This window comes from Chiloscyllium punctatum, chromosome 40, assembly GCF_047496795.1.
Source record: "Chiloscyllium punctatum isolate Juve2018m chromosome 40, sChiPun1.3, whole genome shotgun sequence".
NCBI lineage: Eukaryota > Metazoa > Chordata > Chondrichthyes > Orectolobiformes > Hemiscylliidae > Chiloscyllium > Chiloscyllium punctatum.
Window position 1 is genome coordinate 35,707,987 of NC_092778.1, and position 16,692 is coordinate 35,724,678.

The window sequence follows — 16,692 nt, forward strand, 5'->3', positions numbered from 1 at the left end:
GGGTCTAGAAATACAAAACATAATCAAGCACAGCCAGTACAGCTCCACCGAAGCCACCAGGATTTCCCAAAAAGCAGGACAGGTAAAATGGAACCAGTAGATTTCCATAAGGCATTCATTATGGTACTGCACGTAAGGCTGCTCCACAAGGCAAGAGACCATGGAATTTGGCGTAGTACGCGAGCATAGAGAGGACTGGCCAACGAACAGAAGACAGTAAGAAAGTTTGCGTTTTCAAGAATGACAACCTGCAACCACTGAACCAGCACCACAGGGATAACACATAAATGCGTTGGATGATAGAAGACTATTGTTAAGTTTGTGGATGACACAAATATAGGTGGGAAGGCCAGTAGTGAAGATAACATCAAGGAATCTACAAAGGGACACAGGCAGACTAAGTGGGCAAAAACCTGGTACATGAAACATAATCTGAAGCAAACAGACTGTTGCCGCTTATTTCCAGGGGAATGGAGTATAAAAATAGGGAGGTCTTGCTACAATTATACAATAGCACTTATCAGATGGTACCTGGAAAAGTGTGAACAGTTTTGGTTCCCTTATCAAAGGAAAGATGAAAAGCAAGAAGTAACTTTAAAGCAGATCTTGTCCTCAATTAACATACAATCAGGAGCAGACATGAGAGCTCATTGCTATGCTCCACGCTTGCATGTCAGAGGCCAATTATAGTGCATCCACTGGCAGCCTAAATGGTACACAGATGATTTCTACTTAATACAACTCCCAAATGATTTCTAAACATAACCATCAGCTACAAAATGAAATTGATAAATGAGATCACAAAAACCTAGAATCAACAAGACAACTTCTCCTGTCACATCAATTTCAAATTTGGAGATCTTAAAAGAAATACTTTATTAAGATTCAATTTGAATGAATTTATATACAAAAATATACGAATAATAAAACTTTGGCACACGTACTCAGAAGAGGTACCTTTCCAAAGGCTTGCAAAACTTCAGAATTAGTACCGTGGAGTTGACAAACGGATCAGGCAATCCAAGAAAACCATTAACCATATTTTGGGGATCTACTTCTGCATATGTTTATTGATGATTGCACAATATTTCACATCTTTCATGATTCCTCAGATGGTGAAGATGCCCATGGCCAAATGAACCAATACACAAATAAAATCTAGGCTTGGCTGACATGGAACAAGTAACATTCATGGTCTATGTCAGCAAATCTCCAAATCTAAGCATCACTTCTTTACATGCAATGGCATCACTATCACTGAAAACCCCACTACTAAGATTCGGGGGTGGGGGGGCGCCTACCACTGACCAGAAAATAAATACTGCATATAAATACTGTGACTACAAGAGCCAGTCAGAGGCTAGAAATCATGTATTGAGCAATTTACTTCCTGACCCTCCAAAGCTCGTCAATGATCTTCAAGGCATGAATTAGAAGTGTGATAGAATACTCCTCACTTGCCTGGATGACAACTCCAACAACACTCAACAAACTTGGAACAATCCAGGACACAGCAGCCATTTGGTACCACATCACTTCCTCCAATACTGGAATTCATGGTCAGAACAGCAGTGTTCCATTAGACAAAGTGAGGCTGGAGAGACCAGTGAAATATGTTGAAGTGGTGTTGGGAGTAATAGAGGAATTAATCAGTTGCAGAAATCCATTTTATCCTTGATAATAATATTGCTGAATCACAGATGGGAGTGATGCCCACTGCGGTTGAAAGGCCAGTGGAAAATCAGGAACTGAGCTGTTATACAAAGTATATTCTGGCATTTTTCCTAACTGTATGTTAACAAGGTCACAAAACCACAGGTTGAAGCAGGAGGAGAAATCAAAGAATAAAGGTAAGGAAGCTCAAGTTTAAATATCAGAAACCAAGCTTGATTAAATGGTTGAGAAGAAAACAAGAGTAGATGGAGGACAGGATGGACGTTTTTAGTTTGGAGAAATTAGCTGAATTACAACAGAATGATAAAAAATGAAAGCAGTTTTCAGGAAAAAATGACATACACAGAAGTAGAAACTGAGTGCATCCCAGAATGTTGCATCTTAAAATGAAGTCTTGATGAGGAAACGGAGCCCATCACATATTCAGGCAGATGAAAAATGGGCAAAATTTTGTCAAGTGGCATTACCGGTGGCTTAAAGAAAAGAAGCACTGCAGGTAGCACATAAATTACCAATAGAATATCATTTGGGAGTAAAGAAAACACAAGCCAAAATGAAAAAACATTTTATTGGCCTGGACTGCTGAAGAATGTGGTTGACAGTTGTCAGACATGACATGTGAAACGTATCAGGTAATTGCAAAACCTCAGCCAGTGATAAAATCAGGACCCTTAATATTCATGCCTGCATTTGAGGAACTTTTACCAGAGTCTAAATTGATTGCACAGGAACCCTATCTAAAACAAAAAAAGTGGGAATCAGAATTTATTGACCATAATGGATGCATCTAGTAGATTTCCAGAGGCCACTCCATTACACAGTATCATGGCTAAAAACATTGAAGAGTTATTCAAATTTTTTCTTTGAGATACAGACTACCCACAAAGATACAAGCAGATTAAGGATCAAATTTTACATTCAAATTATTGAAGGAAGTTATGGATATTTTAGGAATAAAACAATCCAAATCCACTGCGTATCATCCAGGGAGCATTAGAACGGAGGCATCAAACTTAAAAGACCATGTTGAGGGCTTATAGTCAAGACTATCCAGAGGATTGAGATAGAGGAACTCCATTTGTACTGTTTGAAATTCGGGATGCATCAAATAAATCAACTAGGTTCAGCCAATTTGAATTAGGTTTTGAGAGGAGGTGAGAAGACCACTGAAATTAAGGAGAAATTGGTGAGTCAGAGTTCAGAGACCACATATTTGGACTGTGTGTCAAATTTTAGGCAGAGATTAAAAAGAACAGGTGAGTTGGCTGGTGAACCTTTAAAGGCAAGGTTTAGTGGGCCTTATCAAATCGACAGGGAACTGAGAAAGGCAAATTATTTGATAAGAACATCAGATAGAAAGTGGGTCATATGAATATGCTCAAAAGGTATTTTGATAGGGAATGAAAACAAAAAGAGGATGTGTTACTGGTGACAACAGAGTGAAGAACCCAGCTCAGACTATTCTGAATTGGACATTCCTCAAAATAAATTGGACAATGAGGAAGTTCTCAAAAATAGGATAAATTACTGAATTACTTTCTAAGGGAAAATTGAAATGACCTGAAAGAGTCATTACAATCACACAGAAATATGTGGGAATAAGCTGGAAAGTACCAATCTAATTATGTAGATATAAGAAATGCTGTTCCAATTAAGCAACATCTTTACAGAATTAGCCTTCTTAAGATGCCACAAGTTCAAAAAAAAATTGAACCCATGTACCTCCTTCACAATAACATTCAACACTGGAGCCTCCCAAGGATGCATTCTCAGCCCCATACGGTATTCTCTTTACACCTGCAACTGTGTTGTCAAATTCCGAATGAATGCCATCCACAAGGTCGCTGACAGCACCACCATAGGACGAGTATCTAACAACAAGTCAAAATACAGAAAGGTGATAGAGGGCTTGGTGACATGGTGCAATGAGAACCTCTCTCTCAACATCGGCAAAACTAAAGAACTGATCATTGACTTCAGACTTCGACATCAACAGAACTGAGGTTGAGAGGTTGCGGAGCATCAAATTCTTCAGAGTAACGATAACCAACAATCTGTCCTTGACTTCTCATATTGACGTGATGGTCAAGAAAGCACAACACCACCTCTTCTTCCCCAGGTGGCTCAGAAAATTTGGAATGTCCATAATGACCCTCACCAACTTCTACAGATGCACCAGTGAAAGTAGACTGTCCGGGTGCATAACAGCCTGGTATGACAACTGCTCTGCCCAGGGCCGTAAGAAACTACAGAAGATGGTGTGTACAGCCCAGTCCCTCAAAGAAGACAACGTTCCAACCATGGTCTCCAGTTACACTGCTCGCTGCCGTGGAAAGTCTGCCAACATTAACAAAGACCCATCGCATCCCAGGTAATGATTTCCTACAACCTCTTCCTGGCTGTTATCAGACTGATAAATGGACTCGCGCTTCAAATAATGCTGATCTTGATAACACTGATCTCGCTTAGCACATGCCCTGTGCAATGTAACCTGTATACCTCCAAGTCTTTTTGATCTGTCTTTCCTTGCTTATTATGATCTGCCTGTACTGATCATAAACAAAGTTTTTCACTTACTTGGGTACACACGACAATAAATCAAAGATAATATAACTGAAGTGGGCTGCAGTGAATGGAGCTCATCCACAGTGATGGTGCCAAAACCAAAATGGTACCCAACGATTATGTGTGTACTATCATAAAAGTCAATGTAGTTACAAAATCTCATCCATATTTTGCACTCTGCTTGGAAAATTTTATTGGCAAAGTGGGTCAAGGAATTTATATTTCAAAATTTCAGAGTACACTGGCAAGTATCTTTATCCAAAACAGTGAAAGGAAATTTTGGTTTTCATGACACTGAATGGACTGTACCAGTTTAAAGTTATGCAGTTTAGTATGAAAGATACACCAGCCACACGTTAAAGAATAACCAAGAAGGTCATTTCTGGATTCCACAATGGTGTGGTGTACATTGATGATCTGGTAATTTTTAGTCACACTGGCAAGGAATATTTGGAGCATCTACTGGAAGTGTTCAACTGACTTCAGGAGTGAGCTTGGTGATAAACCTGGCTAAGAGTGAGTTCACAAAAGCCCAAGTCACATTCCGTGGCCACGTCACTGGACGCAGACAAAAGTACTTATGGGATGTGAAAATAAAGATTACTGGGGAGTTTCAGATACCAGGGAAGAAGAGGTAAGTACTACAATTCCTGGGATTGAGAAGTTTTTAGTTGAATTTTGTACTGAATTTTAGCAGTGCAGTTGCTCCACTGACTGACTTGAAGAAATGCAGAGAACTTCAGTGGACAGAAGAATGTCAGAAGGCATTTGACAACCTCAAAAACTGTTAACACTGCCCAAGTGTTAGCTACATGTAATTATGCAAAGCCACTCAAGGCTGCTATCAATGCAAGTGATGTAGGTGTCTGTGCTATACTCTTGCAAGAAAATAAGATAGAAAGACCTATCAGGTATTTTTTTTAAAAAACTGAATAGTCATCAACATAAGTATCCCACAATTAAGACGACAATCTTGAGGTTAGTGTTGGCATTGTAACATTTCAAATTTACATTGTCAGTAATGTGTCTGAGACAACTGTACATTGATCATAATCCCTTAATGTTTTTAAGAAAATTACAGATGTAGATTGAGCTTATTATTGCAGCAACTCAATTTTTAAATTATGCATGTGGCAGGACAAAAGAATGTATTTGCCATTGCATTGTCACAACTTTGAAGAAGAAAAATGGAGGCATTCAGTGGCAGGGAATAAATGCATTGAAATGGACTGTAGTCACGAACATTTGCAAGCTTAGAGTCAATTTAGTGTGTCTGTATTATAGTCTACTGATAGCATAAAACTAAAAGTTTTGAAAATTAAGCCATCTTTGCATATTGATGGGGTGTCGGAGGTTATGAAACTATGGTTTATAGAGGTGTATTTTGTCTTTTTTTTTAACAAAGAGAGAATGAGAGAGGCAATGAGAAACCTGCTTAAAGCCAATAAAGTAAACAGCTTGAGAGACCTTGCGTTTTTTTTAAAAAAACTGAAACAACAGAAGCAGCCTGAATGGGTGGGGTCAAGCACCCACAGAACCAAGCTTTCAGCTTTCAGTAGGAGTTGCTGGGGTCTTGATGTGGAAGCTGTTTTTCCTCTCTCTGATGCAGCTAAAAGCTAGGGTTCTCTTCCTGCTGCTGGAATTGTATGTGAGACTATCTATTTTACTGACTTTGCCAAGGGTATGTTTATAGGATGTTATTACATTAGAACAGTTAATAAGTATGTTATTATTTTAAGGATTTCAATAGTTACAGTTCGTCCAACTTCTATTTTCATTTTGTCTGCATTTTAACTGCAGTGTATGATTAAATTGTGCTTTGCTTCAAACCTGGTAGTTTGACCAATCAAACTGCATATGGAATGCAATGCCTGGCATTTGCCTTTGAAACAAGAAAATGTGAACATCTAGGCCATCTCCTTGGCATCTTTTGAGAGAATTTGGTCTGGTCCATAACAATGTTGGATACATCAGGTAATGGTCCAGATTTACTGGTAAAATGAACCTGAAAATTCCATTCAATATTTGGGTAAAAACAACATCTGGCAGGAAATCGATGGCATACAGGAAAGTAAAACTGGAACTGGAAGCAAGCTCCAAAGCAATAACGCAGCCATAGTCGTTCAGTCCTGAACAGTCTTGTCTAGCCAGGATTAGAAACAGTACTTAACCAATAGAAAACTTTAATATATAAACTACAACTATCCTTAATAACATGCACTTTCAGTAGGGGTCACTGTACATAAACTGAAAGTTTGATGTTAATACCACTTCTGACATTCAATACTCCCCAATGTAGCTGAGTAAATGAAGCAACATAATCAGCTCAAAAACAGTTCTATTATCAAGATAGTAAATCTCAACCACCAAGGTTACTACAAATAATTCAAAATCACAGCTCTACAGATATCCAAATAGCTCTCCAAATTAAATTAGAACTTACCAATAACGGATTCTACTGTATTGCTAGCAGGGTAAAATGGAACTGCTTTGGCATTCATAGTTGACAAAGTCGAGGGAGATGAAGTATCAGATCCAATACTAGATGCCAAACTGGATGTTATACTGGAAGCCAGTGGATTTACCACTGAAAACACATTTAAAAGATTCTGCAAAAGGACAGAAACAATTTGGTTAGAATAAGAATGATCTTATGAACAAATTAATTAATAATAATTAATTTCTAATTGCATTTAATAAATGCAATCATTTTCACATTATGGAGTTTCATAAACTCCATTGTGAGAAACAAACAATTTATAAATCACATTTTTCCAAAAACTATTGATTGTTGATTTTGAAATTGAGCTTTTCCCAGTTGTGGGAATAGCACAATGTTACAAATATTTTTCAGTCAAATTATTCAGGATCTTATTAATCTGTAATCAAAGGACAAATGCTCAATTGCACTTGCTGCATGATAACCGAAAAAATAATTTTTGTATCATGACTGCCTTAAATTACAACATTTCAAGTTAAGTGCGGAGTAGAAATTCTGTGGACAATCTCAATTCCTAATATTAGATTAAGCAGAAGAACTGCCTTCTTTCTTGGCCAGCAAGACCCAGGCTAGAGAAACACTAAGTGCGATTCAAATTCAGTCAGTGATCAGGACAGTAGGGTCTGATTGCAAGCGAGGCAGGTGGGGGGGTTTCCGAGTTCAGGAACGGAGGAGCCGCAGCTCTTGACCTTGTCCAACAGATATGAGTTACTTACCCCCTGTGTAGATGAGGAAAAGGGTTGTGGGGAGGATGAGCCAGCTGACCACGGCACCATGGTGCAGGAGGCCAATTGGGGGGGGGGGGGGGGGAAAACAGTGAGGGAGTAAAGACAAGTGATAGTTAAAGGGGATTCTATAACTAGGGGGAACAGATAGCATCCTTTGCAAGCTAGATCGAGAGTCCCACACGGTGTGTTGCCTGCCTAGTGCCAAAGCGCAGGACATCTCTTACTGGCTTGAAAGGATATTGGAGTGGGAAGGGAAAGATCCGGTTGTTGTGGTCCACATTGGGACAAACAACATAGACATGGCTCGGAAGACCCTTCCAGCCTGCTCCGCTGTTCAGTAAGGTCAGGGCTGATCTTTTCATGCATCAGGTTACCCACCCATAGATTCACAACCCTCTGGGTAGAGAAGTTCCTTCTCAATTCAGTCCTAAATCTGCTCCCCCTAATTTTGAGGCTATGCCTGCTTGTCCTAGTTTCATCTGCCAGTGGAAACATCCTCTCTACTTTATCTATTCTATTCATAATTTTATATGTTTCTAAAAGATTGCCCTAATTCTTCTGAATTCCACTGAATATAATCCCAGTCTAGTCAGTCTCTCCTCATAAGCCTCAATCCAGAATCAACCAAGTGAACCTTCTCTGCACCCAGTCGAGCACCAGTACATTCTCTCTCACATAAGGAGACCATAACAGCATGCAGTACTCCAGGTGAGGCCTCACCAGCACCCGATACAGCTACAACATAACCTTCCTGCTTTTAAACTCAATCCCTTTAGCAATTAAAGGGATTATCAAACACTAGGAATGAAATTGTGACTGAACAGTAGGATATCTTCAAAGAGGAGCTAATTGAGGTATATTTAGAGGTGTAGTCCCTGAACAGAAAAATGGCAAGCAAACAGATCCAGAGCTCCCCAGATTTTAAAAAAGATTAAATTAAAATGAAGAGTGCTTATGACAGGTGTCAGGTATAAAATACAACTGAGAACCAAGAAGGAAAAATGGAAATGGCGAGATGGGGCAAGAACCTTATGAGACACACAAAACATTTATATAAATGATTTTACTGAGAATATAGGAGAATTGTTCATAAGTTTGCAGATGATATCAAAATTGGTGTACAGTGGACAGTGAAGAAGTTCATCTAAGATTACAAACAGATCTTGATCAATTGGGTCAATGGGCTGAGGAGTGGCAGATGGAGTTTAATTTGAATAATTTTGGTAATACAAACAAGGACAACATTTAATTAATTAACGATAAGATTCTGGGTGGTGTTGTAGAACAGAGAGAGACCTAGGGGTTCAGGTACATAATTCTTTGAAATTTGTGTCACAGGTAGACAGAATGGTTAAGGCAGTGTTTGGCACATATGCCTTCATTGCTCAGAATTTTGAGTAGAGGAGTTGGGACATTATGTTGAGGTTGTGCAGGTGGTTTGTGAGGCCTTTTCTGGAGTGCTGTCAGCAGTTCTAGTCACCCTGTTACAGGAAGATTAATAAATTGGAGAGCGTTCAGAAACAATTTACTAGGATGTTGCCGGGAATACAGGGTTTGAGATACGGAAACATATGGGAAAGACTGGGACTCTTTTCATGGAGCATAGGAGGTTCAGGGCTGGTCTTAAGAGAGGTTTATAAAATCATGAAGCGAATAGACAAGGTGGATGACAAAGGTCTTTTCTCGAGAGTAGGGCAGTTCAAAACTAGAGTGCATATTCTTAAGGCGAGAGAAGATAGATTTAAAAAGGGAGATGAGGGGAAACCTTTTACACAAAGAGTGGTTTGTGCGTGGAATGAATTGCCAGAGAAAGTGGTAGATACAGGCACAGTTACAACATTTAAAAGATATTTGGAGAAGTTCATGAATAAGAAAGATTTGGTGGAATATGGGCCAAGCTCAGGCAAGTGGGATTAGTTTGGTTTGGGAACATGGTCAACATTATCTGGTTGGACCAAAGGGTCGGTTTCTCTACTGTATGACTCAAAAAAGAGATGGTGGTCATTAAGTAGAGAAAATCTCAGAGCATTCGTGAGGCATATAAATAGTAAAAGAGTTGCAAAAGGAATTGTGCCTTTCTGGGAACCAAGAAAGGAGAATTGCACATGGAAGTAAGAAGCTTGACTGAGGTTTTAAATGAAAATATTGCATCTTTCTTGATCTGAATTTACTATGCAGGCAGTGGTGAAAAGGAAGAGTTGAGTGTGGGGTGCTGGAAAAGCACAGTAGGACAGGCCCTAAAATCAGGAATGAGCCTTGACAGCCAAGGGGGTAGAGAGATGATTCGAAGGTGGTGGGGTGGGGGTTGGGGGGGGGGGGGGGTTGAGATGGGACTGTGGGGGAAGGTAGCTGAGAGTGCAAAAAGGTTGAGATGAAGGTGAAGGTGGGGGTAATGGTGATAAGTCGGAGACGAGGGTGGAGCGGATAGATGGGTAGGTCAGGTCAGGTCATGAGGGTGATGCAGAGTTAGAAGGCTGGATCCGGGATAAGGTAGGCGGAAGGGAAACGAGGAAACTGTTGAAGTCCACATTGATCCCATATGGTTGGAGGGTCCCAAGGTGGACGATGAGGCCTTCCTCCTCCAGTCATCAGGTGGTTGGGGTTTGGCAATGGAGGAGGCACAGCACCTGCATGTCCTTGGTGGGGTGGGAAAGGGAGTTAAAAGTGCTCGGCCATGGGGCAGTGAGGTTGCTTCATGTGTGTGTCCTGGAGATGTTCTCTGTAGCGTTCTGCAAGTAGGTGTCCTGTCTTCCCAATGTAGAGGAGACTGCATTGAGAGCAATGGATACAATAAATGACATGTGTGGAAATGCAGGTAAATCTATGATGGATGTGGAGGGGTCTTAGACAGGCGTGGGGGGGGGGGGGGGGAAACGTGTGGTGAGAAGGAAGCTGTGCAACAAGAAGGATTGAAAATTGAGCAGCAAGTGTTGGTATATACTATCAAGACTTGCTGTTAAAATGTTAGGACTGGATGAGATGAACCCAAGGATACTGAAAAAGTGACAGTGCAGTTTACATGGTATTGGGCAGAGTCTTTCAGTCTTCCCTGGACTCAGAACTGGAGAATTACAGGCTTCAGCTCTTGTTCAAACATAAGCCCAGCAATTATAGTCAAGTCAGTTTCATATCAATGATGGAACATTTCATGAAACAATTACTTACGACAGAATAGTAGTCACAAAGAAAAGATGGGTTGTTTACGAAGAGCCAGTATGGAATTCTAATGCTTGATTAACACCATTATCCCCATTGACCTTTTCTATTCCCTCTTCCAAAACTCCAAGCTAATGTAGTGTACATGGATTTTCAAAAGGCATTGAACAGATGTGTAAGAAATTATAACTCATGGAATGAAAGTAACAGGAGCAATGAGATACAAAATTGGCTCACCAATATGTAACAGAGTAATAGGCAATGGATATTTTTCAGGCTGAAGGGAGGTTTGTGGTAGTTTCCAGATGTTCAGTATTGGGATCCTTGCTTTTCCATATATCTTAAACATTTAGTTCTTGATTGTACAGGGGAAAATTTCAAAATTTGCAGATGATACTAACTCTGATTATGATATGAAACCTGGAAGCAATGTTGGCTGTGAAATCTGTGTAGAACATTGAAAGGACATTGACAAGTTGGTGGAATGGGTGAATAAGCTCAATGTGAAGAACAGAGAAGTGTTGCATTTCGATAGGCCGAAAAATGAAGAGATAATACAAACAGATGGCACACTATTTAATGGGGTGCAGAAACAGAAGGACCTGGTTGTAGGCATGCATACATCACCAAAAGGTAGCAGGACAGGTGAAGCAAGCTGGAAACAAAGCATACTATCCTTTAGTGATAGAGACTCAAGGTAGAAGAGCAAGAAGGTTTTTCTGAATTTATACAAAACAAAACATTTGTTAGATCTCAGCTCAAGTTCTGTGTACACTTTTGGCTCCCACACCATAGGAAGGATGCAAATACATTGGCAAGAGTACAGAAGAAATTCACAAAAATAGTTCCAGGGATGACAAATTTCAGTTACAGGGACATATTGGAAAGGGTCAGACTGCTCTCATTGGAGATAAGATGACAAAGACAAAATCTAATAGGTGCTTTCAAAATCATAATAGATCTGGATAGTAGATAGGTAGAAACAGATCACACCTGTAAAATAATCAATAGCAAGTAGAGACAGTCTTAAAGTGGTTTGAAAACACAGAAAATATGATGGGAGAATTTTTTTCAAACAGGAATAAACTACTTAGAAGTGTGGTGGAGGCAGAGTCAATCAAGATATTCACTGCAGCATCAGATTAGGATATGGGAGAGGAAAAAAAAAAAGAGGAAAATGGCACCAAGTCACAATGCTCTTTGAAGAGCTGTTGCCAACATGATGGGTCAAATGGCCTCCTTTGGTGCCATAACAATGCTGGGTATCACTGGGCCACTCAATAGGGAAAGTGCTTGTTTTTGGTTATAAAAGTTGAAGTTGGCAAAGTAGTTGTTCACATTCCTATCATCTGCTAACATGCACTGCCCACGCTCTCACAAGACCACCATTTAAAGTAAGGTACTAGATAGCTGCAAGCAGTATCAGAACAATGTGCCAAGATGAGAGGAAAGGGGAGAAACACAAAAGATGTTTGTGGAGTGGGTAAGAAATCAGCATTAGTGCTCCCAGAAGATCCTCTGTAATAAAATTCATATCACTTTAATGTGAATTAATGTTTTCTAAACAAAATAATATTTTTGATCAAATTATAAAGTAGTTCAGGCATAATGATGGTGTTCTAGTTGTTTAAATTTCTCTGGATGAAACAGTGTACTGAAACCATGTCAAATATTCAGCGAATTGTTTTCACTGTCTTTCACGGGATGTTGGTACACTGACAAGACTTAGCATTTGTTGCCCATCCATAACTGCCAATGAACTGAGTGGTTTGCTCGTTAATTTAAAACAGCAGTTAGGAGTTAACCACATTTCTATGGGTCTGAAGTCACATCTAGACCAAGTCAGGCAAAGACAACAGATTTCCTTCTCGAAAGGATAACAGTGAACCAGATGCACTTTGACAAAAAAAGATATTTTCATGACTAACATTTCCTTCAATTCCAGATTGACTAGTGAGCTGAAATTAAATTTTGCCAGGTGCAACAATGAAATTTGAATCAGTTTCCCCAGACCTTTAGTGTCATTGTGACAATGTCAGCTCCTTAATTGACAATCATTTTTTCTGCATTGAGCAGCTCCCTGGCAATATCAATGAGGCCAATCTATCAGTCGTAGAACCATCACATTCAAGATCAAATTTAAATTTCATCTCTCACTCACCTGTTTACTATCATGTTCATTTAATTTCTGGTTGCTCTCTAGTGTTTGATTCTTATGTTGTTTTGCCTGCACGTAATCAAACATTTGTAAGCACTTCAGTTCCGATTCAAATATCTCAGCCAATACAACCACAATAACATCTTACTTCATCAGTTTTCAATTCTATCTCTCCACCCTAGATGGCAGAGTGAAGATATTGACCAACAAATACACATCCATACACTCCCCAATCTCTGGAAGGGCCATAAACATATTCTTTCAGACAAACAGCTGGAAGATATGCATACAGTCATCTCACACAGTATATGTTGCGATATACTGCACTGATCTTACCATGCTCACTTGCACACATTTAACAGAACATCTGGGAAGACCAAAGATAAATTGAAAGGAAAAAGACAGACATTGTCCATAATTTCCAGTAGTGGTAAAAGCATATTTTGGCTCAAATTACCAGAATAATTAAGTTCATCAATGATACCTGAATTATCCACTGAACGGATTTATGCAAGCTCTTGCTTTTTGTGACAGGTTGCAATATATCATGTGCTGCCTGATCTGTTATTGTCCACACAATTTGATCACACCCAAAGGTTACAGCAAATCAATTTTTTAAAACATATTTTATTTTCCTTCCTTACGACACTGACAGAAGATGAACAACACTGGAACATCCCAAAACACAGCCTGCAGTTTGCAGTGGTGACACACTTCCCATTAAATTATCATAGCATAGGAATACAAAGACGTGGAAGACAGAAACAGGCCCATTCAGTTCAGTCCAGCAAGCCCATGCTTGTGTGCGCCATCCAATGAGCAAACAGTCTTGATTACAATTACTAACCCTGCTTCCCACACATAGTTCAGGCTTTTCTTTCGTTAAGATAATCTGGAACGTTGACAGTACCTGCCTCAAATCAATAAGCCTGGAAATAAATTCCAGTCACACAGTACTGTGTATGTGTGTCAGAGAGAGCAGACAGAGAGAGAGGGCAGAGAGCAGACAGAGAGAGAGCGCGAGAACAGAGAAAGAGAACACAGAGAGTGCACACAGAGAGAGAGCACAGAGAGAGAACACAGAGAGAGAGAACGAGAGAACACAGAGAGAGAGAACGAGAGAACACAGAGAGAGAGAACGAGAGAACACAGAGAGAGAAAAGAGAAAGAGAGCGCACCAAGAGAGGGGGAGGGAGCACGCACCAAGAGAGGGGGAGGGAGCACGCACCAAGAGAGGGCGAACGAGAACAGAGAGAGAGAAAAAGAGAACAGAGAGAGTGCACAAAGAGAGAGAGAGAGAGAGAGGGAGAGAGAGAGAGGGAGAGAGGGAGCGCGCAGAGAGAGGGAGAGCGCAGAGAGAGGGAGAGCGCAGAGAGAGGGAGAGCGCAGAGAGAGGGAGAGCGCAGAGAGAGGGAGAGCGCAGAGAGAGGGAGAGCGCAGAGAGAGGGAGAGCGCAGAGAGAGGGAGAGCGCAGAGAGATAACGAGAGAGCACAGAGAGACAACGAGAGAGAGCGCAGAGAGAGAGAGCGCAGAGAGAGAGAGCGCAGAGAGAGAGCGCGCAGAGAGAGAGAGCGCGCAGAGAGAGAGAGCGCGCAGAGAGAGAGAGCGCGCAGAGAGAGAGAGCGCGCAGAGAGAGAGAGCGCGCAGAGAGAGAGAGCGCGCAGAGAGAGAGAGCGCGCAGAGAGAGAGAGCGCGCAGAGAGAGAGAGCGCGCAGAGAGAGAGAGCGCGCAGAGAGAGAGAGCGCGCAGAGAGAGAGAGCGCGCAGAGAGAGAGAGCGCGCAGAGAGAGAGAGCGCGCAGAGAGAGAGAGCGCGCAGAGAGAGAGAGCGCGCAGAGAGAGAGAGCGCGCAGAGAGAGAGAGCGCAGAGAGAGCGAGAGCGCAGAGAGCGAGAGCGCAGAGAGCGAGAGCGCAGAGAGCGAGAGCGCAGAGAGCGAGAGCGCAGAGAGCGAGAGCGCAGAGAGCGAGAGCGCAGAGAGCGAGAGCGCAGAGAGAGAGCGCAGAGAGAGAGCGCAGAGAGAGAGCGCAGAGAGAGAGCGCAGAGAGAGAGAGCAGAGAGAGAGAGCAGAGAGAGAGAGCAGAGAGAGAGAGCAGAGAGAGAGAGCAGAGAGAGAGAGCAGAGAGAGAGAGCAGAGAGAGAGAGCAGAGAGAGAGAGCAGAGAGAGAGAGCAGAGAGAGAGAGCACAGAGCGAGAGAAAGAGAGAGAACAGAGCGAGAGAAAGAGAGAGAGTGTGAACACACAGAGAGAGAGTGTGAAGAGAGCGAGAGAGCGAGAGAGGGAGAGAGGGAGAAAGAGAAAACAGAGAGAGCGAGAGAGAGTGAACAGCGAGAGAGCGAGAGAGTAAACAGCGAGAGAGAGTAAACAGCGAGAGAGAGTAAACAGCGAGAGAGCGAACAGCGAGAGAGCGAACAGCGAGAGAGCGAACAGCGAGAGAGCGAACAGCGAGAGAGCGAACAGCGAGAGAGCGAACAGCGAGAGAGCGAACAGCGAGAGAGCGAACAGCGAGAGAGCGAACAGCGAGAGAGCGAACAGCGAGAGAGAGCGAACAGCGAGAGAGCGAGAGAGAGCGAACAGCGAGAGAGAGCGAACAGCGAGAGAGCGAACAGCGAGAGAGAGCGAACAGCGAGAGAGCGAACAGCGAGAGAGCGAACAGCGAGAGAGCGAACAGCGAGAGAGCGAACAGCGAGAGAGCGAACAGCGAGAGAGCGAACAGCGAGAGAGCGAACAGCGAGAGAGCGAACAGCGAGAGAGCGAGAGAGAGCGAACAGCGAGAGAGCGAGAGAGAGCGAACAGCGAGAGAGCGAGAGAGAGCGAACAGCGAGAGAGCGAGAGAGAGCGAACAGCGAGAGAGCGAGAGAGAGCGAACAGCGAGAGAGCGAGAGAGAGCGAACAGCGAGAGAGCGAGAGAGAGCGAACAGCGAGAGAGCGAGAGAGAGCGAACAGCGAGAGAGCGAGAGAGAGCGAACAGCGAGAGAGCGAGAGAGAGCGAACAGCGAGAGAGCGAGAGAGAGCGAACAGCGAGAGAGCGAGAGAGAGCGAACAGCGAGAGAGCGAGAGAGAGCGAACAGCGAGAGAGCGAGAACAGCGAGAGAGCGAGAACAGCGAGAGAGCGAGAACAGCGAGAGAGCGAACAGCGAGAGAGCGAACAGCGAGAGAGCGAACAGCGAGAGAGCGAACAGCGAGAGAGCGAACAGCGAGAGAGCGAACAGCGAGAGAGCGAACAGCGAGAGAGCGAACAGCGAGAGAGCGAACAGCGAGAGAGCGAACAGCGAGAGAGAGCGAACAGCGAGAGAGCGAGAGAGAGCGAACAGCGAGAGAGAGCGAACAGCGAGAGAGCGAGAGAGAGCGAACAGCGAGAGAGCGAGAGAGAGCGAACAGCGAGAGAGCGAGAGAGAGCGAACAGCGAGAGAGCGAGAGAGAGCGAACAGCGAGAGAGCGAGAGAGAGCGAACAGCGAGAGAGCGAGAGAGAGCGAACAGCGAGAGAGCGAGAGAGAGCGAACAGCGAGAGAGCGAGAGAGAGCGAACAGCGAGAGAGCGAGAGAGAGCGAACAGCGAGAGAGAGCGAACAGCGAGAGAGAGCGAACAGCGAGAGAGAGCGAACAGCGAGAGAGAGCGAACAGCGAGAGAGAGCGAACAGCGAGTGAGAGCGAACAGCGAGTGAGAGCGAACAGCGAGAGAGAGCGAACAGCGAGAGAGAGCGAACAGCGAGAGAGAGCGAACAGCGAGAGAGAGCGAACAGCGAGAGAGCGAGAGAGAGCGAACAGCGAGAGAGCGAACAGCGAGAGAGAGCGAGCGAGCGAGAGAGAGCGAACAGCGAGAGAGCGCGAACAGCGAGAGCGAGAGAGAGCGAACAGCGAGAGAGCGAGAGAGAGCGAACAGCGAGAGAGCGAGAGAGAGCGAACAGCGAGAG

General features: G+C 43.0%; 1 protein-coding gene across 3 annotated transcripts in view; it reads right to left on the reverse strand.

The window, feature by feature from the left end:
- Window positions 1-16,692, reverse strand: part of unkl (unk like zinc finger) — a 122,843-nt gene that overhangs the window by 30,123 nt on the left and 76,028 nt on the right. For 2 of the 3 annotated variants that reach the window (XM_072559547.1, XM_072559546.1), the window contains 2 exons: window positions 12,785-12,850; window positions 6,683-6,848 (listed from right to left, as the gene is read on the reverse strand). In XM_072559547.1, coding sequence (XP_072415648.1) covers window positions 6,683-6,848; window positions 12,785-12,850 — 232 coding nt within the window. The remainder of the gene's footprint in view (window positions 1-6,682; window positions 6,849-12,784; window positions 12,851-16,692) is intronic. The other variant, XM_072559548.1, reaches the window with a different exon arrangement.